General features: G+C 44.7%; 1 protein-coding gene across 2 annotated transcripts; it reads left to right on the forward strand.

Annotated features, from left to right (window-relative positions):
- The first annotated feature begins 1,442 nt into the window (after nucleotides 1–1,442).
- Nucleotides 1,443–3,732, forward strand: LOC108784612 (potassium voltage-gated channel subfamily A member 2-like). Of its 2 annotated transcripts, XM_018553474.1 has the most exons (2): nucleotides 1,443–1,686; nucleotides 1,756–3,732. In XM_018553474.1, exons 1-2 carry the CDS (start codon nucleotides 1,663–1,665, stop codon nucleotides 3,106–3,108), a joined length of 1,377 nt encoding a protein of 458 aa, XP_018408976.1. In that variant the 5' UTR covers nucleotides 1,443–1,662; the 3' UTR covers nucleotides 3,109–3,732. The 2 variants fall into 2 exon arrangements, with proteins under 2 accessions (XP_018408976.1, XP_018408975.1); XM_018553473.1 differs by having other exon boundaries at nucleotides 1,443–3,732.
- Nucleotides 3,733–25,926: the final 22,194 nt, after the last annotated feature.

Here is a 25,926-nt window from a genome sequence, read left to right on the forward strand (position 1 = left end):
TATTCAGTGTGTTACATCTCCAGCCCCTCCAAACTGCCTCCCCTTACTAAGTCACAGGGTTCTTCTTTCCGAAGGCTTCTGTCACAATTTAAATTTGGCACGGTTCTGCGTGGCAGTTGCGTTATCCATTCAAAGATCCTTTGACATGATCTGTGAATGGAGAGACTACAATGTAGAAGATGTGTTGTTTGCACACCATTCGGCCTGGGAATATCATCTTTATTCATATTCCGTTAGCATGACATGTGAATGCAATGTTTCAGAGCCTCGCCGGACCCCATCATCAGGCAAAATGTCAATGATCAAAAGTGAAAGATAGAAAGAGAGAGAGAGGGGAGAGAGAGACACGAGAGAGGGGGAGAGAGAGAGGAGAGAGAGAGGGGGGAGAGAAGGAGAGAGAGGGGGGGAGAGAGAGAGAGGGGAGCGAAAGGGGGGGGGGGAGAGAGAGATGACCCTCTTACATTTCTATTTTTTTTTTGTTGGTAATTACAGTTTTCAAAGTATTTTTTTGGTAGCAAAAGATGGTTAAAATTGGTTCCTATTGCCTAAAAATGCCCTGTGCATGGCCAGAATAAGGCAAGGCAGACGCGGGCGATTTTATGGCGGTGCGATCGTGCTACTAAAATTGCCTGCAATTAATCGCTAGCGACTGCCACACATACAGCAGAACGTAGTAGCGACCGATCGCACAAATTTGGAGCACTTCATGATCATCACCTATTAACCACTACATCATACTACATTCCATTGTAGATTGATCGCTAATTGCTAGCAATTAATCACCCCCAATTTTAGTAGCATCATTGTATTGCTCCAAATCACCAGTGAGTGCACAGCCAAGATATTTTTGCAATATAGGAACTAATACAAATAGTAATACAGTAGTTTCGTGTGATAAAAGGCATCAACATCCAAGAGGTTCTGCAGCAGCCGAATAATTCTTCATTGCTGCCTGGTTGGGGGTGCCTGGCATGAAGAGACCCTCTGATTATGACAATGAGCACATCATCACTCAATTGTTACGAACAAAAAAAAAAGAAAAGGCAGCTTGCCCTAGAGGGAGGTAGGAGAGCCAGCGACATGGGGAAGGGAGGCTTGGCAAGCAGCTCAATCAGAGGTAGCCGCTTCTCGTGTGACACACCCCTTGTGTTATTGGGTGCCTGGACGTCAGAGTGCTCCTGGGGAGGGCGAGAGACTGGATCTGCTCCGAGCTCAGTGACAGCCAGCTCGCTGGAAGCGCACGGCCACTCAGGCAGACTCAACAAGCACACAGACTGACAATCAACAGATAGCGATGACATTACCTGTGAGCCATCAGTGAGGAGGAGATCCGGATCCAGCCAAGGACAGGATGGCAACAACAGTGTGACATGCCAGCGCAGCAATGCCCACCCGAGCCAGATGTGGTGGGCTCACCATCGCTGTACTGCACAAGGCTGAGGAGGATGCACAGCGGCAGAGGAGCTGTCAATCATCCCAGGAAAGGTGCCTAGACCCGGAGAAGCACGCCGGGCTCTTCTGATCACTGGGGTGCGGCTGCTCTTCAGCCATCCAGGAGCAAAGGTGTGTGGCCAGTGGCTAAGGGTGTGATCACCTTGATAAAAGACAGAGGTGGGGGTCCAAGAGAGGGTAAGGACTCCATTCCCCAAAGCTGGAGACAACATGACTGTGGTCTCAGGAGAGAACGTGGAGGAGACCCTGGTGTCTCTCAGCGCCCTGGGGCAAGAGGGCTATGACCCTGAGAGGGCCACTCAGGACTGCTGCGAGAGGGTGGTCATCAATATCTCAGGGCTGCGCTTTGAGACCCAGCTCAGGACTCTTGCTCAGTTCCCCCAAACCCTGCTGGGGGACCCCAGGAAAAGGATGCGCTTCTTCGACCCCCTACGGAACGAGTACTTCTTCGACCGCAACCGCCCATGCTTTGACGCCATATTATATTATTACCAGTCTGGGGGCCGGCTCCGCAGACCTGTCAACGTACCCGTGGACATTTTCCTGGAGGAGATCAAGTTCTACGAGCTTGGAGAGCAGGTCATTGAGATGTTTCGAGATGATGAAGGGTTCATTAAAGAAGAGGAGAGACCCCTGCCTGAAAATGACTTTCAGAAGCAGGTCTGGCTGCTTTTTGAGTATCCTGAAAGTTCGGGACCTGCAAGGGGTATTGCCATTGTCTCTGTACTAATCATTCTGATATCTATAGTTATATTCTGCTTGGAGACACTTCCTGAGTTCAGGGACGAGACAAAACACTCAAGTGAGCACCTGATGTCCAATGGAACCCAGTCCACAAAAGACAGCCCTTTCACTGACCCTTTCTTTCTTATTGAGACCCTTTGCATCATCTGGTTTTCATTTGAGCTTTTAGTCAGGTTCTTTGCCTGTCCGAGCAAGCCTGCTTTTTTCAAGAACATGATGAATGTTATTGATATTGTAGCTATTATCCCTTATTTCATTACTTTGGGCACAGAGCTGGCAGAACAGCAAGGTAGCAACGGGCAACAAGCCATGTCCTTGGCTATATTGAGGGTAATCCGCCTGGTGAGGGTCTTCAGGATCTTCAAGCTCTCCAGGCATTCCAAAGGGCTCCAAATCTTGGGCAAAACTCTGCAGGCCAGTATGAGGGAATTGGGTCTTCTTATATTCTTTCTCTTCATTGGAGTCATTCTGTTCTCCAGCGCTGTATACTTTGCAGAGACTGATGACCCAGATTCTCTCTTCACCAGCATCCCAGATGCCTTCTGGTGGGCTGTGGTCTCCATGACCACAGTGGGCTACGGTGACATGTATCCACTGACCATTGGTGGCAAGATAGTAGGTTCTCTGTGTGCCATAGCTGGGGTGCTAACCATCGCCCTTCCAGTCCCAGTCATCGTCTCCAATTTTAACTACTTTTACCACAGGGAGAACGACCATGAAGAACAGTCTCAGTACACCCATGTCACCTGTGGACAGCAGCCTTCTTCTTTTGGAGATCTAAAAAAGAGTGAAAGCAAACAGTCCTTTAACAAATCAGATTACATGGAGTCAGAAGACCTGGAGGACGCAAGGTTTTCTCACTTTACCACCAACCAACACTATGCTGAGCAAAAAAAGTTAACTGAGGTATGACCTCTTTGGTAAGTTCCTCAAACTGTTTATCAAAGCTAAAAGGTCTTGGTGTTAATGACCTCATTAATAGTGCTGGCCATGTAGAAGAGGGTCATCAAACCACTGAGGATAGTTAAGTATATACAGTAGAGGAACCTATAGAAGGTCCTAGCTGTGAGGTTGTCTTAGATTTACTAGTGTTCAACCAACCATGAAGATCGCTGGGTTGTAATAAAAAAAAAAGTCGGTACATCATCTATGGCTCTGCACGTAGTGAAGGTGACTTTGCAACCTAGTGCAAACAATTACTTCCAAGCAAATAACCCCTTTGCGTGGTCTGTAAGTGGCTTTTTGTGAGGATGATTTTTCCAACAATGTGTTTGCATCAGTGTTTCCCAAGGATTATTACACCACGCAGTAGCTGGGAGATGCCATCCTGTAGGAATCACACACTAGCACATTATTAACATGGCATAAGCTGCTACGGATAGATTTTTGCAACAGTGCCATTCAATGACAAGAACTCAATAACACAGTGTTCTTTGGGGACTTAGAGGAGACACAAGGGCTGCAGAAGACCAGCTGTTGTGGAGCGGTGACAAAAAGTTAAGAATGCATTTCCTATTTTATTTTTTTTATTTTATTTCTGGCATTGGCCAGCTTTTTTTTTTATCAGCCATTTACCCTTCATTTTTTATGCACAAACAAGGGAAATAAAAATTCCAATTATTCCCAGGGTGGAAAAATCCAGTGTTATCATAACAAAGCCAATACAGAGGGAAGATGAAGATTCCCAATTATGGATAAGCAACTGGTCCTTATTTTGTCACCTCTGTGTATAAACATCTGCAGATTTTGCACGTTATCTTAATTTGTTTACATCATTGCCGTGCGTGGCATTTTTTAACCCTTTTGCTGCTAGGGATTCCTGCGAAACAATCACTTTGGAAAAAAGGGTTAATTTTGTTTAGCTTTTTTTATTTAACCAAATATTTTCCTTATCTGTAAGTGCCTTCATGTGTAAGGTCAACATTTTGGGTTGTGTAGATTTTATTCTATTTGTTTTTTTTTTTGCATTGACAAGACATTTGACCAGATCATTAAAAAATATCACTGATTAAGATGAACTTTTATTAAGGGGCCAGAGGTCATCTGGCTGGAAATGAAATCATACTGTGCTCTCAGTGGATTATGTTGTCTAAATGTTATATTAGCCATACATGCACTAAAATATATTATTTTTCATTAATGGCTGTCTATAGGCTTTGGTTATTTGATTGCTTTATTGAGTCCTTGCTTGAATTATGCCGGTGTACAGGTTACCTTGTCAATAAGAGTTGTGGTGTGTTGTACTAGCTGACATTGCACAGCACCAAGGCACTAGGGTCGCACAAGAGCTTTTCATGGTCGCTTGCGTAAAAAGATCAGCCTATCTTCTCCCAAAAAACACTACGAGTCTGACAGCAGCAGGGCATATCCAATTGAGTTCAATCATCTGCATATGCTATTGAGTTTCATCATCTGCTTCAGTGAAGAATTTTCATGCCGTGATTTTTTACAATTTCCAGCCAAAAACGCTCTTGTGTGACCTTGGACTCAAGATGTCATTTTCAATATTTTTCAGCCTGCAGCCTTCATAAAAATGACCTGGTGATCCTGCCAAGGTCCTTGTTCAGGCTTTTTCTGTTATACGGTAACAGCCCTCTGGCCCTGCCTCCCACTTGCACTCCTGTGTTGTCACCCTGTCACACAGGTTTCTGGTGGAGACTACAAGTGGCTATTTCAGAACACATTAAAGTAGAACTATGAGGCGAGTGAAAATCACTCATCCTCATAGTTCTAGTCGACCTGCGACAATGAAACTGTCACACGTCGGCTCAATAGATCGGGAAGTGAGCGAACACATAGCGTTGCTCGCTCACTTCTCGATCTATCCCTGCAGAGAGCCGTGACTGTCACTCACGGCTCCCTGCAGGTATTCCCCCCCCTCTCCTGTCCGATCCTCCAGCGCTGACTGGCGGAACGGACGGGGGAAGGGGCGGGCACAGCTGGCTCTGCCTCTAGGTAGGCAGAGCCAGCTGTCACTCACGCAGCTGGGTGGATCTCGACAGTAATGTCGGGATCCGTCCCGGCTGCGGCGTCTCAGTATACCGCGAGCTGTAGCTGGCGGTATACTGAGCTTAGGGTGAGTGGAGGACGCTAGTTTGTGTCCTCCCGTTACCCTTAGGAGAACTATGGGGAAAAGCCCTGACCCCATAGTTCTCCTTTAAGCAGTCATGGTCAACTGTTGTCACCATCAGGAAACTTGTTTAATCTATGCAACAACTCCTACGCTCCCAAACGGAGTGTCACCCAGGTAAAGGGCAACTCCCCTCAAGATTGAAACCAATATCATACGCTTACAAATAGAACGGGGGTTTTAACAGTAGGAAACAAGGAACAGGAACAATAGGAAAACAAAAAAGGTATCAAAGGCTTTTAAAAACTAGAACATTTGATTTAATATATCTATTAAAATCAATACGTATGTTTAAAAAGCAAAGTCCTTCATGGCAAGTGAGTCATTCCTTATAAGCCAACATTACAAGATGTACAACTAGGATAATGAACTTTCTGGAGGAAATGACGAGTGAGGGGGGTCCTCCTGCAAGTAGGTTGCAGATTAACTGGAGATGCTATAGAGTTTTGAACTCTTGCACCTCCTGTGGTCCCCCCCTCCTGTAGCGGGCACCGATGGATGCCGGGCTTCAGTGTCCCTATATCCAATGGTGTAAGCAACTTTTTTGTGAGTGTCTCTCTCCTGAGGAAGCTTATAGTGGTGAAACGCGTTGAGTTGATACATCAGCCAACACTCTATGACGTCTCCAATTATTCTGCAACCTACTTGCAGGAAGACCCCTACATCCTCATTTCCTTCAGCAAATTCATTATCTTTTTTGTACATCTTGTAATGTTGGCTTATAAGGGACGTCTCACTTGGTATGAACTAGGGATGCACCGATACCGGTATTTCGGTATCGAGTACGAGTACCAATATTGTTTTTTCGGTACTAGCCGATATCGAATACTGAGTACCGGAAGTCCCATTCAGGAAGCCAGGCGGCGTGTAATGACTCGCCTCCTGGCTTCCTCATTAGCTGGGAAGCCGGGCAGCGTGTAAAGACTCACCACCCGGCTTCCTGATTAGCAGGGAAACCGTCCCCATGCTTCTCGTCACTACGTGATGAGAAAGCATGGAGCCGCCTTCCCGGCCAATCAGCAAGCAGGGCAGCATGTAATGACGCACTGCCCGGCTTCTTGATACCGGAAGTATCGGTCTAGGCATCGGGGCATTTGGCGAGTATGAGTACTCACACATATACTCGGCATCAGCACCAATACCGATACTAGTGTCAGTATCGGTGCATCCCTAGTATGAACATACATATTGATTTGAATTGATATATGGAATAAAATGTTCTAGTTTTTATAAGCCTGTGATACCTTTTTTGTTTTCCTGTCATGGGCTACTGATAAAACCCCATTCCGCTTGTAATTGTAAGATGTTGGTTACCATCAAGAAACACACCTTGAACAATGCCATGTAGACATCACCGGAGTGCATGTAGGCAAGAAGTGGCTGCATAGAGGCTGCAGGAGATCAGCAGTACCAAGATACAACAAAGGATGGAAAAATTGAAAAGAAGTATTTTTAATGGCAATTTTTATGGCTTTACGTTGTTTTAACAAACAAAATGTTTTTTTTTCCAGTTAGAGTTTACATCTACTTTAAAGGGCAGCTCCACCCAGAACTAATATTTTAGGTTTATGTCGCTGTTGGCAAGTTAAATGATATGCTGTAATAGCTCTCAGGGACATCAGTGGCGAGATCTTCCCTTCAAAATACCCAGTTCTGCCTAATTGGCACCATCATTGCAAAATCAATGTATAACATAAGGTTTGGGTAAAATCCAGGGCCAGCCTTAGGGGTGTGCGAGCAGTGCGGCCGCACAGGGCGCCATGGCAACAAGGGCGCCGTGCGGCCGACACAGCTCGTCAAATCCCTTTCAGGAATTTGTTGTTATTGTTGTCTGTGTTCCATTGAGGAGAGTTGACTTCACTTCCTGTCTCAAAGTCACAGCAGGAAGAGGAGATCTCCCAAAAATAAGGGGATATGCCTACCTAGACATCTGTTACCAGATCAGATATACCTATTAGAAGATTTCACCTCCTTGTGTGGTCAAATCTGAAACATTTTGGATTACCCATTACTTTCTGCACCGCCAGATGGTCAGCAGGGCCAATAGAGAGGGTAAATCTACCCAGCGGGGACATAGCAATAAATACGAGTGATGATTTTTTTTGCCTATACTCGCCGATACCAAATACCAATACCAAAAGTCCTATTAAGAAAGCCGGACGGCGTTCAATGACTCGCCGCCCGGCTTCCTGATTAGCTGCGAAGCTGGCTCCATGCTCCCTTGTCACCAGGTGACGATAAAGCATGGAGCCGGGCGGTGAGTCATTACAAGCCACCAGCGTCCTAATTGGCAGGGAAGCCGGCTCCATGCTCCCTCCTCACCAGGTTCTAATCCCTAGTTCTAATCCTTTTCACTCTATCCAAAATGTAAAAAAAATTAACTTTACATATACCAGTTATAACCAGTTACCCCTCTCATGCTTTTTTTTCTTTTATCAAAGAATCACAAAATAACCAATGCAATAATTGAAAGCCCAGTTAAGGTTCCATTTTTATTACTGGAATGCAGTCAGGCTGCATAAACATTAATACATGGGGCTGTCTTAATTATATTTTTAATTAACTGCGCTGCAGAGAAAGGGTTAAAATATCCCATGCTGGCAGCTTGCTGGAGATCCAGACCCATGCTCAAGCCAGAGCTCAGTGGTCTGACACGCCCCTGTGCTGTGCTCCAATCAACAACACTGCTCAGGGAGTGTGAGGGCTCTTGATTGGAGCACTGTGCAGGGGGCGTGTTGGTCCGATCCGGACTCGGACTCCTGTCCTCTGTGCTGAGCAGCTTCTCGGCTCTCCAGTGTGCTGCCAGCACAGAGTATTTGAACCCTCGCTGCAGCACACTAGTTCATTTAAATGTGAGAAGAAGGCCCCATCCGTTCATACAGGGAGACTGCATTACAGTAATAAAAAGAAAGACTTCAACTGGGCTTTGCACGTTGGATGAAAACGTAAATGCAGTAAAAATGCTTTTGGCAGTTAAATTGTAGATGGCTGTTCATCAGATCTAAGAGAGGAGCATTTGAGGATAAATCCAGGACAGAGAGATTTAACTCTTAAAGTAACACTGTTATCACAGGGTCCCTTGTTTATTTACCTGTAATAAAAGAAGCTCTGGACATTTCCAGTGACCTGTTTGTTGAAATTCCACCTGTTTGATGCTTGCCAGGAAGAATAAACAGTGTGCATGGAGGAATCTGCACTGTTTAGCCAGTTTATTTGCTGGCTTTTTAGTGCATTTTTGCAGCATGTTTTCACACGCGTTGATGCATGTTTTCAATTCTATCTGCTGTGACATCATTAGGCCTGGTCTACCTTGTATCTGCTTCCTGCTTGTTCTGAGTTGTGTTGCTCTGTGTAGTTGTTCTTTCTGCCCAGACGTAGCCACTGCCACACCTCAGGGGCAATGTCCTCCCAGGCCCCCTGGTGCTTGCAGTGATCCTTGTAGTTGCTGGGATTGTACAACAGTGTCCTTGCCCTCATCAGCCATATTAGATCTCAAAACACATCAAACGTGGCGTGCGTTCTCCGTCTTCCTATGCAGCCTGGATAGGAGGAGGGGAGTGATTGTTATGGGCTAAAACGCATTTGCATGCATTTACATGTGCTCTTTTTGAAGTCTATGGGGTAAAAAATGTGCTATGTAGTATCTGTACTTCTTTGCAAATCTCTAAGCAGCAATAAGCATAGGTGTAAACAGGACCGTCCCTACCCTAAAATATATGCTGGCTGAGGCAATTTTAGAGCGCAGGGGGGCGGCCTGGTGATGGGAATAGTACTAGGGGGGAGCACTGCTGGCTGATACTGCTGGGTACGGGGAAGGTAGTTTGTGGCAGATGCAGTGGGACTGGTGGCTGTATTAGTGCTGTGCTGTCAGCGACACTCTGTCCGGTCCTGCCCAGCTCACTGATGTCACTGGTTCCCTGGAGCTCGGTGGGAAGCCAACCAGAGCATCCCGCTCAGCTCCTTGGCATCCGATGACGTCAGTGAGCTGGGTGTGAACCTGGACAGAGCATCAGATGCTAAGAGCTCTTAGCAACCAGGGACACTGTGGCCGCCCTTGCACACCTGAAGCCCCCCTAATGAGATGAGGCTACTGCCATAAGGTGGCCATACACTTTACAACCCTTGCAAGACTTGGACAGACAGATCGTACTTGCGATCATCGCAAGCCCACCCCCCTGAGGAGCGGGCTTGTGATGACTGCAATGAGGGGCGGGCTTCCGATGACTGCAGTTGTCGAACAAGCAGACCACTAACTCGCGGAGAATCGTACAATTCCCGGTGGGTTTTCCCACCTGCTTGTTCGACGGAAGACGTGCGACCGTACAGTAGAAACGGTCGCATGCCTTCCATACACTGCACGACTACCGTACGATCGCGGGATTTTCCCGCGATTCTCGTACGAGAATCGTGCAGTGTATGGGCACCTTTAGGCTGCCTCATTATATTGACAGCCCTGGGTGTAAATGACCCCTTAGAACATAATTGGATTCCTCTTGTTGTGCATTGCTGGGTGACGGCCGATGTGCAGCAAATCACGCAGGTGTGAACGGAAACATAGGGGCTAATTTATGAAAGTTCTGCCTGATGTATAGCTGGGCAGATGCTGTTCACACGGCACTATAGAATTTCCTATACCTCTCAGAGCCACCTTGGTGCCCTAGTGCCATGCACTGGAACTATAAATGAACCCCTTAGATTAAAAAAAAAATTCGGTTTATTAGATGAGATTGGACAGACAGGTCCAGATAAGTCTAAAATACTTATTATAAAGCAATTTACGGAAAACACATTGCACTATACAGTTGAAACTCGAATAATTAGAATATCGTGCAAAGTTCATTTATTTCACTAATGCAACTTAAAAGGTGAAACTAATATATGAGATAGACTCATTACATACAAAGCAAGATAATTCAAGCCGTGATTTGTCATAATTGTGATGATTATGGCTTACAGCTCATGAAAACCCCAAGAACCCCAAATCCACAACCTCAAAAAAGTAGATTATTACATGCAATCAATAAAACAAGGATTGTACATAGAACAATATCGGACCTCTGAAAAGTACAAGCATGCATATGTACTCAGTACTTGGTTTGGGCCCCTTTTGCAGCACTTACTGCAATTACTTTTGCACGATATTCTAATTATTCGAGTTTCACCTGTATAATAGTAAAAATGTTTTTACATAACATAACAATAAATAAATAAACTAAACTAAGCTAACTCAATGATATAGCAACAAAATAATCCACTGCAGTTTATAGAGAGTGCTGCACCGTTCACATATGTTTCTTCAGTGTTTGTGATTTGTTTGTTCTTTATGTTCAGGATTCTCTATTCAGTAGGAATGCATGAGATGGTACAGTGCTTGTGTACGCTAATGACAATTATAGTGCAAGTGAAGGCTATTATCTTAACTGAACGGGTGCTCTGCTTTCAGAGAATATATGACTTTGAGGTTAATGGGTTTCCGAGTTTGGAATGTATATTTCATTTGGGAAAATGAAGAATCCAAAATGGTGATGTGCAGTGAGAAAAGTGGCAGCCAAACGGTTAAAGCCTAACTTCATGATGGCCCCCTATTTCTACCCCCCTTTTAACTGAAGCACCCCCTGCCAACTTTTACGGGGTTTTTAAAACGTTTTTTGCAAGAGCTGCTTCTTGTGTTTTCAATGTAACACTTCAAACATTTTAATCCGCTGGAGTTGGGATTTAATATGGCAGTGTGAAATGCGCTGTTTGCAAAGTCGCAGGCAATCATAAGTAATCTTTTAGGGTCTATCCGCAACATAGCACATGCATTTACGCATTGAGCTGAGTTTTTTGCGGCATATGGTGGAGTGCGTTTGATGCAAGCTGCAGTCCGCTGTGTTTTTCTTCTATTTATTTTTTATTTACTTATATATTTACTCAGCTGCGCCTTTTATTGCGTGTTGCGTTGCGCTGCAAAACAGTAGAACATTTTTTCAGCATGGCTAAATGCAGTGCAACGTAACGTGCTGGTGTGAGCTGGCCTCATTGACTTGGATTGCTTTTTGACTTGCATTGAGAATGCACTGAAAGATGCATCCCAATGCATCTGGTGTGATTGGACCCTAAATTAGTCAGTAAACTGAAGTTGGTTACTGTAATGTGCGATGAGTCACTGCATTTTAGAAAACCTTAGATGAACTCAGGGGTTATTATCTAAAAATCAGCGAAAGGACAATTTTTTTTCTTTTCTTAAAGAGCAGATTGTTTTTTTTTTGTGTTTCATTCTTAGAACACACCCGATGCCAATTCACACCAGCCACTGCGCTAAATGCACAGAGGCTGGTGTGCGTTGCCTGACACAGTGCCTATGCACAGATCCCGTTACATCGCAGTGTTCTTTTTTTTTTGTAGAACTCTATTGAAATGTCACGAGTGACATTTCATTCAGCTGTACAAGCACAACGGGGTGCAAGGTGGTTGTACTGCGTCGCATCCCAATGTGCTGAAAAAAGGACAGCATGCCGTACTCTTTTCATCGGACACCATTGCGTTCCCATCGCAACGCGGTGGTGTGAACCGATCCGGTCCATGACAATCCAAATTGCCTTAAACATAGTCACATAGTTAGTCAGGTTGAAAAAAGACCATTTCAACCTTTAGAGGGAAAACAAAATAGAAAAACCTTCATAAACAGAACCCTGTGCCCACAGTTACCCACAGTTGATCCAGGAACAAAAAAACCCTATAAAGCATGGCTCAATTTGCTCCAAGGAGGGGGGGGGGGATTTCTTTCTGATCCCTTAAGGCATTCAGATATTCCCTGGATCATCTCTTGCTGTTTTCAAGCATTTTTTTGTTGCTCACATTAAAGTCTATGGGTGCTAAATGCTCAATTCTGGCTGGAAAAAAGACAAACTACACAATGCCTAGGTGTGAATGGGGCTTTACTTTGGCTGTATTAATTAAACTCTAAAAGGGTTATTCACAAAAGGGTGAAGAGTTTGGAGAAGGCAGGAGAAGTGAACAATCTAGGACAACATAGCTGAACTGATAAGTGAGCTGAATTGGAGAATTTTCCCAAATAGGCTATGTTGTCCTAGATTGGTCACTTCTCCGGCCTTCTCCAAACTTTTCACCCTCCTGTGAATAACCCTGTAAATGTTTTATTTGCCATCAACAGATAAAGCATAGATTGGATTTGGTTGCATCTAAGGCTACATTCACACTTACAATGTAAGTACGTTTAGTAGAGGTGCACCGAAATGAACATTTCAAAACTGAAACAAAACCAAAATAAAAAAAAATGTTAGCCCGAAACGGAATAAAAATGTTTCCTTAACTTTTCAAATATTTTCTATTTATTTAATTTTTTTTATAAACGTTGTAATTTGTTTATATTTTATTTTTATTAAATATTTTCATTTTTTTAACTTTATTGTTGGGGGCTTCGGGGAAATATTGGGCGTCTAAACAGACCACTGATACTGTATATCCCTTTGAAAATAGAAAAAGGGATTGAGAGCACAGAGGGGTCTATTCACTAAGCTGCTGAAGGATCTAGCGGTAGCTTCGGCTGATCCCTCGGCTAGCTTCGGCCCCAGGACACCTTCGGTTCAGTAGAACTGAAGGGCTGCTGTACGGGCTATTCACTATAGCCCTATAGCTCCTGAAGTCGGCCGAGCGGCTCAGTCGAGTATTGGACGGCCGACAGCCTGCTGTGGAGCCAGCTGTCATCTTACGGCTGGTTCCTGCCACTTGCATAGAGATCAGCGTCCTTGGTTACCAGGTAACCAGGGACGCTGTCATGACACACTGAGAACCCGGCCTGGGCCACTATGATATCACAGCGGCCCCTCCATGTTCTCAATGTGTAATGACAGATGGCGTTCCTGGTTACCTGGTAACCAGGAACGCCATCTGTCATTCCTCCCTCGGACGCTCTCCCAGAAAGGTTCACTCTGCTCGATCGAGCAGAGTAAACCTTTCCCTGCTCGTTTTTTTTCTTTCTTTTTTTTCTTCTGACAACGGAGCCGTTGGCTGCAGTCAGAAGAAAAAAAAAAAAGAGAAATCACCATAGGAATGCATAGCTTGATTCCTATTGGCTATTTCAATTTGCAAACTAGCTATTGCACCCGCCCACTGCTACTGTCAATCTGCAGTTCTCCATCAGGTCCCCTCTCTGGTGATTGACAGCAGCAGAGGGCTGGTGCAATAGCTAGTTTGCTATTGGCTATTGCAAATTGAAATAGCCAATAGGAATCTAGCTATGCATTCCTAAGGTGTGTTCTTTTCTTTGTTTTTTTTTATGGCAGCAGAACCGCCCGGCCAATAGAAAACAGTTGGGCGGAGCTAGCTGTCAATGCTAGCTCCGCACAATCGTTTTCTATTTTCTATTTCTACTTTTTTAACTATTTTTCTATTCTGCTCGGTTCCACAGAGGGACCGGGCAGAACAGCCGAGCCGAATGCAGCTCAGCGGCATTCTCTATTTACTCACTGCTGTTCAGCATCTATAAGAATAGCCCGAAAGGGATCAGCCGTACCAACCTGAAGTGAATAGCCGAACAGCGTTCGGCTCACTTCGCTTGGGGTCGGTTAGTCACTTGGCTGCCTACGGCAGCTTAGTGAATAGACCCCAGAGTCTTTTTTTCTGCATCCCCTGTTATAAATGAACAGAAATCTGCTATACTGAGTGTTCCTGTCCATTCATATCTTGTGGACAGTATGTTTACCATGTCCACAATCTTGAATGAACAGGAGGTGATTTAGATCACTTCCCATTCATTCTTAATTCGGGACACAGTAAACATACTCAGTCCTCAATTACGTACAAACACTCAGCAATCACTAAGTTTTTGTACCCGCTCTCTATCCTGACTGGCTGTCACAGGAGGCTGAGCGAGCAGTGCGGGGGGAGAGCTCGATCTCCTCTGACAGCTGACTTCTCCCCCACACCCCCAGCCCGGCCTCCTGTGACAGCTGTCTCTGCCTCCACACTCTCCTAATCTGTTACAGGAGGCAAAGCGGGGCGCTGCGGAAGTAGAGCTCAGCCTCCTGTGACAGATCAGGAGAGCGGTCGTGTGGGGGCGGAGACAGATGTCAGCTGTCCCACACCGCCACTCTCCTAGTCTGTCACAGGAGGTGGAGCGGTGTGGAAAGAGAGACGCCGGCCGCTCACAGCGCTCTCCTCCCACGCATCGCTCATTCTCCTGTGACAGTTTCTCTCCTCCCCGCTGGGACACAGAGCAGCGCCCAGTGGGGGAGAGAAAGCAGGGAGGCACCACTATTTCGGATGAACGAGGGTACTTTCTGCATTTAGCCAAAAGTGAAATTTTTGTAGTTTTACCACAGCTGGAGTGCCAAAGTTGCCTACCCCTGGTCTAAAAGATAAGCTTTTAACATCTCATGCTCTTTTTTTATGTGGAAGTTTATATGTAAATATTGTATTTTTTCCCAGCTTTTAACATACTCAGACTATATAGGTGCACCGCATGAAACAGGTTTCCATACTTACTTGGAGAGTGGAAAACTTCTTGGCTGCTGTTGCTGTTCTTGACCACCACCAGTTTGCTTTGTCAAAGGACCCTCTAAGGCTACTGCCACCTGGCATTGCAATGCAGCCTGGCCTAGGAAACCCATTTGCTTTAATGGATTTATAAAACTGAATTAGGGCAAAGAAAGCCAAGCAGCTCTGAGAGTGCTAGAAACTTGGAGAGTTTAGGAAAGAAGCCTACAGCTCTTTAACTTTTTATTGGGAAACCTTTTTAAAATTAACCACCATTCCTGAGAGAAATTCAGAGGCTTCCATTGCTGCCCTCACTATAGTATACCTTCATTCAAATTCATTCCACCTCCCTCTGTAGGGTAAAATAACTGACCATTTTGTTTTTGGGTTTTTATTTTTATCCAGCCTGCCCCCCTTGCCTCCATTCTCACCTAGGCGAGAATGATGTGTCCCTGCTCTTGGATGTGCTTCTACATGGCATTGTAGGGCGATGGACATGGTGCTGGAGGAGGACGGATCTGGCGTGTGTCATCAGGGGTTTGGCTGTCTGAACCCAGTCAAATGTTGGAGGCGCATGTTACCAGGGGGGTACAGTTGTTGTCTGCACAGTATCTCTGTGCGGCGTCCCGCCCAGCTCACTGACGTCACTGGTTACCAGGACCTGGGCAGGATGCCAGCCAGAAGATCCTGCTCAGCTCCTGCCAACCAGTGAGCTGGGTGGGACGTCAGCCAGAGTGTCCCAGGTTACTAAGAGCTCTGGCTGGAAAGGGGGAAGCAGGCACCCCTGCTGACCCCCTCCTGACCCAATGAAATGCCGCCTGATGCAACTGCCTCATGCTGTCTCATTATAGAGATGGGCCCGAGGGACAGGGATGGGGGTACACAGCAAATATGTGACATCGGTGGCGAAACATTTTTTTTAAATAATATGAAGCACCATGACTTAAAGTGTTTAGAAAATAAAAGTGTTTATATAGAGCATGGAAGGGTTAGAACCCGTCAGGTTGTTTTTTCTTTTTACTGTGGTCTGTATTTTCTCTGGGCGTCCCGAGGCTGGGTGTCACCCGGAGCGGGTACCGGGTGGCACCCCGCCGTGACATCATTGCCCATGCGCGTGACGTCATCACGCACGCTTGCAATGACCTCATGCACGGCCATCTTGATGATACCTGCCGGTGGCCATCTTGGTGATGGATGCTGGCAGAGAGAGGAGGGGACATTCACCTAGCGGGATAAGGTATGCCGCTGGGTCCCCTCCTCTATCCTCCATCTGTCGGGTTGTTGGTCCATGACCGAGCACCCGCCTGTTCAGAGGGGGTGACACCAAAATGACTGCCAGTCATTTTGGTGTCACCCCCTCCAATGGTGTTATGAGGGTGCGGGCTGCACTCCCCTTGTGATGCCAAGGTAGAAACTGATGGGAAATCCATAATTTTCGAGTTGTCACCAGAATAAGTGGCGAGGATACTAACTGGCATACCTGTTCCATTGATGACTGTTTAAAAGTGGTTCACTTTGTAGGGATTTCCTCTCACTTCCTGTTGCATCTCTGGGACAGGAAATTATGGAAAATATCCCCAGCTAGGTGCAGGCAACAAAAAGTAAACTGTTCAGGGGGTTTACCCCTTCCCTACCCTAACCAAAACTAAAAGAAGTTTTAGCTATAACTACACTGTAACCAATAGAGTTCACTTTCTATGTCTGCGTTAAAATGGCTTAAATAAAAACAAACCAAAAAAAGAAATATGTTTTAATGATTGTATTATGTATGTTGATGACAAAATGGCCGTTGGGACTTCCAGTCTGGATGTGAAAAATGTGATCCAAGCAGTGTACATTCCATCTTCTCTGCTGGTGTTTTTCCATTTAATATCATGCTTGCTAGTTACCATGGCAACCTACATGTTGTAAAGGGATGTATTCACTTAAACGCATGTGAAAGTTACATTCTTTCAATGTCAGTGTGAAGGTATGGAACGCACAAGGTTAAAGGAGAACTATGGGGTTAAGGCTTTTCCCCATAGTTCTCCTTAGGGTAACGGGAGGACACACACTAGCATCCTCCTGTCACCCTAAGCTCATTATACCGCGAGCCACAGCTCACGGTATACTGAGACGCCACAGTATACCGCAAGCTACTGCTCGCGGTATACTGAGACGCAGCATCTGAAGCGGACCCCTCCCCCGTCCGATCTGCCAGTCAGCGCTGGCGGATTGGAGCGGGAAGGGGGGAATCCAGCCCCTCCCCTGTCACAGCAGAGAGCTGTGACAGGATCGAGAGGTGAGCGAACGCCGGTATGTGTTCGCTCACTTCTCGATCTACTGAGCCGACCTGTGACAGTCTCATGAAAGCACTCACCTCATAGTTCTCCTTTAATGCTACTTGTGGAATTCTTAAAGCTATACTCCAGGCAGATATATATATAAAAAAAACACAGATATGTGCATTCATTAAAAAAAAGATATTGATTGTATTTTCAAATACAGCTAGGTGTATTGATATCAGACCATTCTTGTCTCTTGCACAACAACATTCTTACTGGGAGGGCATCACTAGGAGCCAATCGGGCTCTTCTGCCTGCACATGTGCTATGAATGAACATGCTGACAAGAGGAAATAGCAGTGAGCAGTGTTCTGCTGCTCGTTTACTGCCCAATCAGCAAGCTAAGGTTTTTTTTTTCCCTGTCCAAGAGGTACTGCTGCTGCAGTCGAGATTGAGGCATTATCTACCAGAGACTGGTCACACATAATTAGAAATTCTTTTTCAACTGTATATTTAGCTGCTTGCCAACAGTTTGGGGAGTCACGTGGCGATTATAGTACTACACCTCTTTAATAGACACTAGTCTTTTTTAAAGATATACAGCACATGCAAATATTATCAGATAGAATGGGAAAAAGTTTCAGACTCCAGGAAAGCTTTTATTTTTGACCCAGGAAAGGAAGGCACAGATAATAAAACTCCCTCCCCACTTTACTAACAATGTAACAGGCCTCATATAGAAGGGTATACAGGGGTGGATAGTTTGCTGCTTTCTGAGGCTGCCTCTAGACCAAGGGTGGGCAGCTCCGGCCCTCCAGCTGTGCTTTAACTACAAATTCCAACATGTCTCTGCCCAGTGGTGTATTTTGGTTTTGTGCTGCCCTAGGCAAGACTAAACCCGAGCACCCCCCCCATCCTTAATCTAAATTAGTCCCACCCCTTCCTGTTTAAGACATTTTGCATAACCTGTCAGTCATGGGATACAGTGCGCACAGTGTATCTAGATTCTGACAGGTTGTGCTATCAACGTAGCGGGATGCTCTAGTTCTACCTTTGCAATAGCCACCTTTTCCATTCTGGCTTGCTGGGCTCCCTAATTCCGCAGCTACAATAACCATTCTCTCTTGCCCTTCTGTGCTAGTCTCTAGTTCTGCAGCTGCAGCACCAATCTTCTGCCTTAATATGCTGGGCTGTCTAATTCCTCTGCCTTGGCTGCTGGGCTCTCAGCCTTGCCCCGTTCTAGAGACATAACCCAGCTTATAGGCTGCACTTCCCCGGACTCACCACCAGGGCTGGGGTCCTGCGGAAGCTTCTCCGCTGCATGAAGTCAGAGGTTTGGGTGCTGGTTTCCCAGGGAGGTCCGGCGCACAAATTGCCAGTGCATCCGGACGAAAGTCACACACATCAATACATTGCACAGCATGTTGACCAGGAAGAGAAAAGAGCTGCAGCCGGCATAGATGTAGGAGTAGGCGGCATAGGTGGACACGTTGGTCCCCCAGTCAAAGAAGCACCAGGTCCAGGCAGTAATTTATGAATAATTTATAATATAATTTTTTTTCTGTTATCTAACTGGTTTGGCGCCCCCTGGAAAGTGCCGCCCTAGGCAAATGCCTAGTTTGCCTTGCAGTAGATACACCCCTGTCTCTGCCTATGAGAGTCATGCCTGTAACTGTCAGTCTTGCAATGCCTCATGGCATTTGTAGTTCCACAACAGCTAGAGGGCTGGAGTTGCCCACCTCTGCTCTAGAAGCAGCACATTATGTGATATGGTTGCATACAAACTGGCGGATTAGCTGGGGCCCCTTTGTGTGTGGCCAAAAACTCCACAAAAACACCTTCCCTGAAATGTAATCATGGGTTAGAGCCTTGACATGCACATTGATTTGTGCAGACTACAAATGTGACATCCGTGGTTGTTCACCTTGTGCATGCAGCCTTTATTTCCTCCCACAAGAATCACTAGATGCCCCCAGCTGGCCATGTGAATGGGGCTTTATTGTTTCTATTTTTTTGGATTGATTTTGCATAACTTCTTGTCCTTGTGTCTACAGATTGTAATAAGAATTTTACTTGAGGATGGAAAATGTGCCTATTTAATGAGCAATAATGTCTGCCTCTTTAGTAGTTCTGTTGTATATTTTGCTCAGGGGACATCCATAGGGCAAGGCTAAAACATAATGTACTCTGTGAGGTTGAGGACTGACCTCAAAAGTTGCTGGTTGGGAAGGTTCTGGGCTCATTTACACCGTTGTGTGTGCGGTAAAATGTGCACGTTATTGCAAAGCATATGCAGCCAGTTACAGAACCAGTAATCTACATCCAACATGGGTCAGAACACCTGATATCCACATACTTATCTCCGTTTTTTTTTGCCAACAGCAGCCAGAACCCCCCCCCCCCTTCCTCCCTCAGGGCCCATTCACACCACATCCAGATCATCTCCAAACCAGTCCAGATTGTTTCCGGATCCAAAATGCATCCTAATGTATCGTTATGCTATTTCTGGCCTCTGTTCACACCAGCGCAGTCCATTCCAGACCAGACCAGAAAAATACTACTTGTCCTATTTTGTCTGATCTGGAATGGACTGGAAGTTCACACCATGCGCTCAACCAGTGAACCTGCGCTTAACCAGTAAGTGAAAGAATCTGATTGCTTCCTATGGAGAACAGAGACTGTCTGAGACATTTCCTCTGTCTGACACATTGATACAAAAGACTCATCGTTCTGGCAATCCAGTGTTCTTAGCGGGTAAATGTGAAGAATAGAAAAAAAAAACTAATTAAAATTTCACATTTCTGTAGGAGAAAAGAGAATATAAAATAAGACAGAGCAGTGACAGCAATGTTCTATTATGCGTAATTGACACATTACATTGCTTCTAGTAAGACTTGTTACCCTAAATGTATTACTTTGAGGTGCATGAGAAAAATGCTGCTGCACTTGTAATGTATTGGATGAGATATTCCTGTTCAAGTCAACTGAACAAAGTACTTCACAATTCATGTAAAATAAACCAGGACACCTCTGAACAGCCGGTACATTTCATTGCACTCATCCCTAAACTTAAAGTGACACTAAACTCAGGAGCTCAATCTGAAAAATGCATTAATGTACCCTAACTAATAACAAAAATGTATCTTATTTGTGTATCACTTAGCTGTAGATCCTCAAATCATCTCTGAATTGGTGCTGACACTGTCCTTCCTTCTGGAGGGAGGCTGCTTTTGTTCTTCATGGTCCCTGTGCTCCAAATTCAGTCCTGTGATGGACTACAATCCAGGGACGTGCGGTGAGGGAAGGCAGAGCTTCACTTAGTATTATGGAGGAAAAAGATGACAGCTTTTCCTCAATTCAGATCGGCTTCTATCAGGTTACACAGCAGGGAAATCCTCTCCACTGTGTAACCTGTCATGGACGGAGCTCTACCTGTTAATTACAGGCAGCGCTGCATCCGGCTTTTGACAGGTGGTTAGGTTACACAGCAGCGGGCTATCGGGGTAAGAGGAGGCAGGACAGGTGAGCAGAAACCCTCTTCTTTTGCAGGATATGCTTTTTGATATGTTTTAACTCAAAAACTCACTTTAACATAAGGAATCCTGGAAGGAAAGGTGGTCTGCAATGTGTGAAGGAGAGGGTTCCAGCATCCTTTTAGGTGTGTTTTTTTCCTAGCTTATCCCTCAGGGAAGGTGAGCATTCATATCTAGACAGGTGCCTATATCCAGGAAATTGGAAAAAAACAGAGCTGTTGAAGATTCCAGTGCAGCTCCCAATGGATGGCAGGAACAAGGAAAAAATGTATAACATTACATTTGCAAACTTACTTGATGTACCTGTATGTTTTATAGGAGCTAAAGTTGGTGAAATCGGAAGTATTCCTTTATTTACTATGTATGTTATTTGTAATTGATTACTTGTATTATAGATGCATATGAAGTCTTTCAAGCTGGAGTTATCTATCAGTAAAGAATTGTGAGGTTTGACAGCAGGGTTGCCCGGCCTATAGCCATTAAAAACGGGCCTCTTTGCCATGGTATTAATCAGTAGACTACATCGTGACACTGTAGAAAAACAACACATACCTCAATCACACAGGACCCAGAAGAAAATTGGATATTTAAGACAAAGAAATTAAAAAAATATATATAAAAAGCACCATAAATATTTTTCCTGGCCATATCCATGGCAGCGCTGACAAATGGGTTTAGATCCAATTACCCCTAGAATTAATTATATTTACAGAAAACCACATAGATATACAAATCTGCTAAAGTATATTGATACCTTTATTTATTTATTTTAATTTCTTTGACACTTAAAAAAACATTTGTTGTACAATTGGTAAATTTTTTCAACTACACTGTATGCCGTATACACCACAAGCAAGAAAAAAGACTTTGTATCATTATAATTTGAAGGCTCATTTTATAAACTTTATAAACTTAAAGTGACATTAAAGGCAAAAAATTTTTTCCCTCACCCCAACGTTTATTAAAGCACTTACCTTAAATGATGTATTTTAATCCGATCATCTTCTTCTTTCCTGTAGTTTTCAGGCTTCTCTTCAGCGCTGCGGTGAATCTCCGATCCAGCGCTGACTCCTTGCTGGCACGTACTCTTCCAAGGTGTCTGCATGCGGGTGCACGCGTCCATAGACTTACCTTGTGTCTTTCCTTGCGTCCTGGCCCAAAATGTGAACTGCGCATGCGCCCGCCCCAAGATGTATTGCGGCCGCCCATGCAGTTTCACATTTTCGGACGGGAGCGCACATGGAAGACACAGGCAAGTTTAAACCCTCCAGCGCTGTTGCGTGTCTCCGATCCAGCGCTGACTCCTCTGTCCTCCTCTTCGGTCGTGGGTGCACGCTGCTTCATATACTTACCTAGTGTCTCTCCTCATCTCCCAGCCGAACATCTGAACTGCGCATGCGCCCGCCCCAAGATCCTTTGCGGACGCCCGATAAAATTTCAGATGTTCTGACAGGAGCGTGCGGCGGAGACACAGGTAAGTATTAACCCTTTGAAAGCGTTTTTTCTTTTTTTTTAATCGGTTGGCATATATCTACTGCTTGCTAGCCATAGATAGATAAATGCAAACACAAATGAGGGTTTAATAACCCTTTAAAGCCAATATCGCCAACAGCATTCAGTATACAAATTGTTCTTTATTTATATTGATTTCCACCTTTACATTCAGGGCAAGCTGTCAGGCAACAATGATAGTTACGGGAATAGGGACAAGCTAATAGACTGACAGGGGTGCTTAGAAGGGCCATCTTTTATTTATGTTGTTTAAATCTTTTCCACAAGATAAAAAACAAAACCTGTTGCTTTAACTGCTTTGAAAGTTAGGTTAGCTGGAGTTAGGGTTTAACACGGGTGGGCAACTACGGCCCTCCAGCTTTGCTTTAACTACAAATCCAAAAATGCCTCTGCTTCTGGGAGTCATGCCTGTAACTGTCAGTTTTGCCTCATGGGACTTGAAGTTCACTAAACAGCTGGAGGGCCGAAGTTGCCCACCCCTGGTTTAATATGCTTGTTGCTTGCTTAAAGTCCATTGTAAACTACAGTACATGACCATCTGAAAGTCTCCCCAGGTGACAGACTACCACAAGGTGACAACACTATGGTGCTTTCACTGGAGAAAGAACAGTGTTGTCACCCTGTAATAGTAAGTGGAAAAACAACAGATCTACTTGAAGGATCAACAGGTAATACAGCTGTGTTACAAGGAGGACTCAGACAAAGTTAATGTTAATGCTATAGAGACCAGAAGTAGCCAAACTTAAGCCCACCAGCTGTGGTGAAACTACAAATCTCATGAGGCATTGCAAGACTCTGAGATCCACAAGCATGACTCCCAGAAACAGATGCATGATGGGATTTGTATTTTCCCCACAGCTGGAGGGCCAAAGTTTAGCTACCCGTGCCATGAACAGACCATATCATATATATCATTTGTCTATACTCCATACCTGCAATCTAACCCCTTCTAATGCAAGTTCTATTAAAAATCCATATAGTTGGGAAATAAACCGAGGGAGCCATGGGCAAAATGGTTGCACTGTCCATATCAGTGGATCCTGTGACTTGTAGTACCTCAGCATCTGTTAGTCACCAGTTGTTCCAGGCTTTACCACTTGATAGAAGCATGCAATCGCATAAATTTGTTTTGAGGAAGAAAAAAAAATGAAACGTGCAACTGACAAAACTGGGTGTGATCTCAGAGCGAACTAAATTATGAATGTTACTCACGCAAAATAAGCAAGAGCTCTAGTAAAGTGTATTTTCCATTTTAAGTCTTACGCAAGCCTTTCTGAGGCATCCTCTGAAAGCGAGGCCTTGCTCTCCGGAGACTGCTGTTTCCATAGCAACCCATTCAGACAGCTCTCTGCCTCCTGACATTGGCTACAAGTAAATAGTCTAATGCAAAATATCCTTAGATACAGCCTACTTACTGCAATTGCTTTTTTAATCCACTTGTTGCTAATGTTTCCGGTTATGGCTGTGCTAATAATTCCATTTGCAGCTGGATAAATATTTTTATGGATCAATAAAAGGGGACGCGGTATTTTGCATCTGCTGATTAATACATCCCATCCTCCCCAAACATTGTTGTAAAATCCATACACAATATAGCCGATCGTAAAACATAGCCGTACTGAATGTCAGTGTTCGTATTTAAGGCCCCATTCACACCAGGGCGGTTGCGGATCAGCGTGGTTTCTGCATGGATTTTAAAAGGGCGGTTTTGAGATTCTTAAATTGCGTTTTAGAGCTGAAACGCAATTACAAACGCCCAGAACCGCGCAGAATAGCACGGTTCTATTGAAAGCAGTATGGAAACCGCGGCAATAAAAGGGTCAGGGAGCAATTCGGGGCGGGAGGCGGTTCGAATCGCGCGGAGCCACACCCTGGAGCTCAGTGCTCTCCTCCCTCTCCAGCTGATGGACTGTCCCTCGACGTCCTTACATGCAGCGATATGGAACCTGCATTAGACATGATGACATCAGTGATCCTTAGACCGCCAGAGCCAACAGGAGAAGAAGCTGCGGGGACCAGTCTAGCAGTCTGGAGGGAAGTGACTGGAACGGGGATCAGGTAAGTATAACAACTTTACTCCAGTCCCCTAGGCATAAATGAGCACTTCATTCTTGCAGAGCAGGGGTAGCCCCACTGCAAGCGTAATTTTTGGCTTCCTGGAGATGGGCTTTAATTCCTTCCTGACCGATGATGCAATTATACCGCCACGATTATTCATTTAATTAATGACCGGTGATAGGATAATCCAGCCATGCATTACAATGAGCGCTGGTCCGTGGTGGGATCAGTGGTTATTTAGTTATTTGCTGTTGCTGGGTCCCTCGGGGTCCTAGGCATTGCCTCATCAGCAGATTAGGTGGTCACAGCACTATGATCACAGCTATAGCTGATCACTGAGCCATAACAGCCACCGAGCCAGATTGCAGCTCACTGTGTTCTGTAGCTGCGAGTCAGCTCAGTGTGTTACAAACTGATACAAAGTATCTCTGAGGAGAATACTGTATTCTCCTCAGAGATACTAAGTATCAAAGCCACTGTAAATAGAAAAAAAAACCTTAGTGCCCCCAGTTTAAAATACATAAATAAATACATTACTTAAAAAATAAAGTTTTTAGCATTTAAAAAAAAGAAAAAAGTTTAAAAAAAGATGTTTAATAGAACAAATTATAAGAATATATAGTGCAGAGGAGGCTATTAAAGATAGGAGACAAACACCACATTCTAAAATGGTTCCAAGCTAAAATTGTTTTTCACTCCTTGTATTTTGTGGCCTATACATCCCAAAATAAACTGAAATCCCAGATATATGATATAACCTATAAATCAGGAGAAATTAAATAATTTATTATGAATTACTTTCTGTTACACTAATTATGTACACATTATTATTGACAAAGCTGTGAAAAATTTGTGTTTTAAAAAAAACAAATTTGTATTTTTTATAAAAAATGTGACAATCCAATTAAAGCCCATTTTGTCCTTTAAAAATGGTATATAATATGTGTAGGTGCAATGAATGAGGAAGATGGAAACCTCAGCACCAGCTGTGGTGAAACTCCAAATCCCTTGAGGCATTGCAAGACTGACAGACACAGTGGGGTGGGGTCACACTCTGGCAGGTTTCCTGACCAGCACCTGGCAGCCGGTGATGTCACTGGTTGCTAGGAGATGGGCGGGACACCAGCTATAGGATCCCAGGTTGCTATGAGTTGGGCGGGAGATGTGTATGGCCCTTACACATCTCCCTACTTAGAAACCTGGCATGCTCTGGCCGGAAAGGGGGCGGTATTGTGCAGCAGAGTGGCCACTATAAAACAAACATGCCGCTCTGCCTTCTGCCCCCCCCTCCCCCACGTGAGCCAAAACAAAGCCGCCTGAGCCAACAGCCTCAGTCTGTCTCATTAAAGGGACAGTTCTTAGTACACATGACAGTTTAGAGGCTGCATTTGACCTGCTTTGACCTGGCACATTCATTGAAGTCTGCAGTTAAAAAAAAGGCATGGAGAGCGTAGCACTGCCAAGGGGGGCATTTAATAACGCAAAAAAAGTGTTTAAAAATACCATACAGAGGGGAGAGGGTCCTTTAAATATTATATGTGGCACCTTTACAGTGCCCAAGCCCTGGAAAAGGCCACAAACTCTGAGATGCAATGCAGGATTTACCCTCAGCAAACATTAGAAAATTTGGATCTAAGGTAAATATTGTGTGGCACCTTTACTTAATAGAGACTGAACAAAGTTCTCAGGAAATATTTTCACAGCTATGTACCAGACGCCTGGAAAATATAATGTGCTTATGTTCTACTATGCA

This window comes from Nanorana parkeri, unplaced genomic scaffold, assembly GCF_000935625.1.
Source record: "Nanorana parkeri isolate BGI_ZX_2015 unplaced genomic scaffold, ASM93562v1 scaffold120, whole genome shotgun sequence".
Lineage (NCBI taxonomy): Eukaryota > Metazoa > Chordata > Amphibia > Anura > Dicroglossidae > Nanorana > Nanorana parkeri.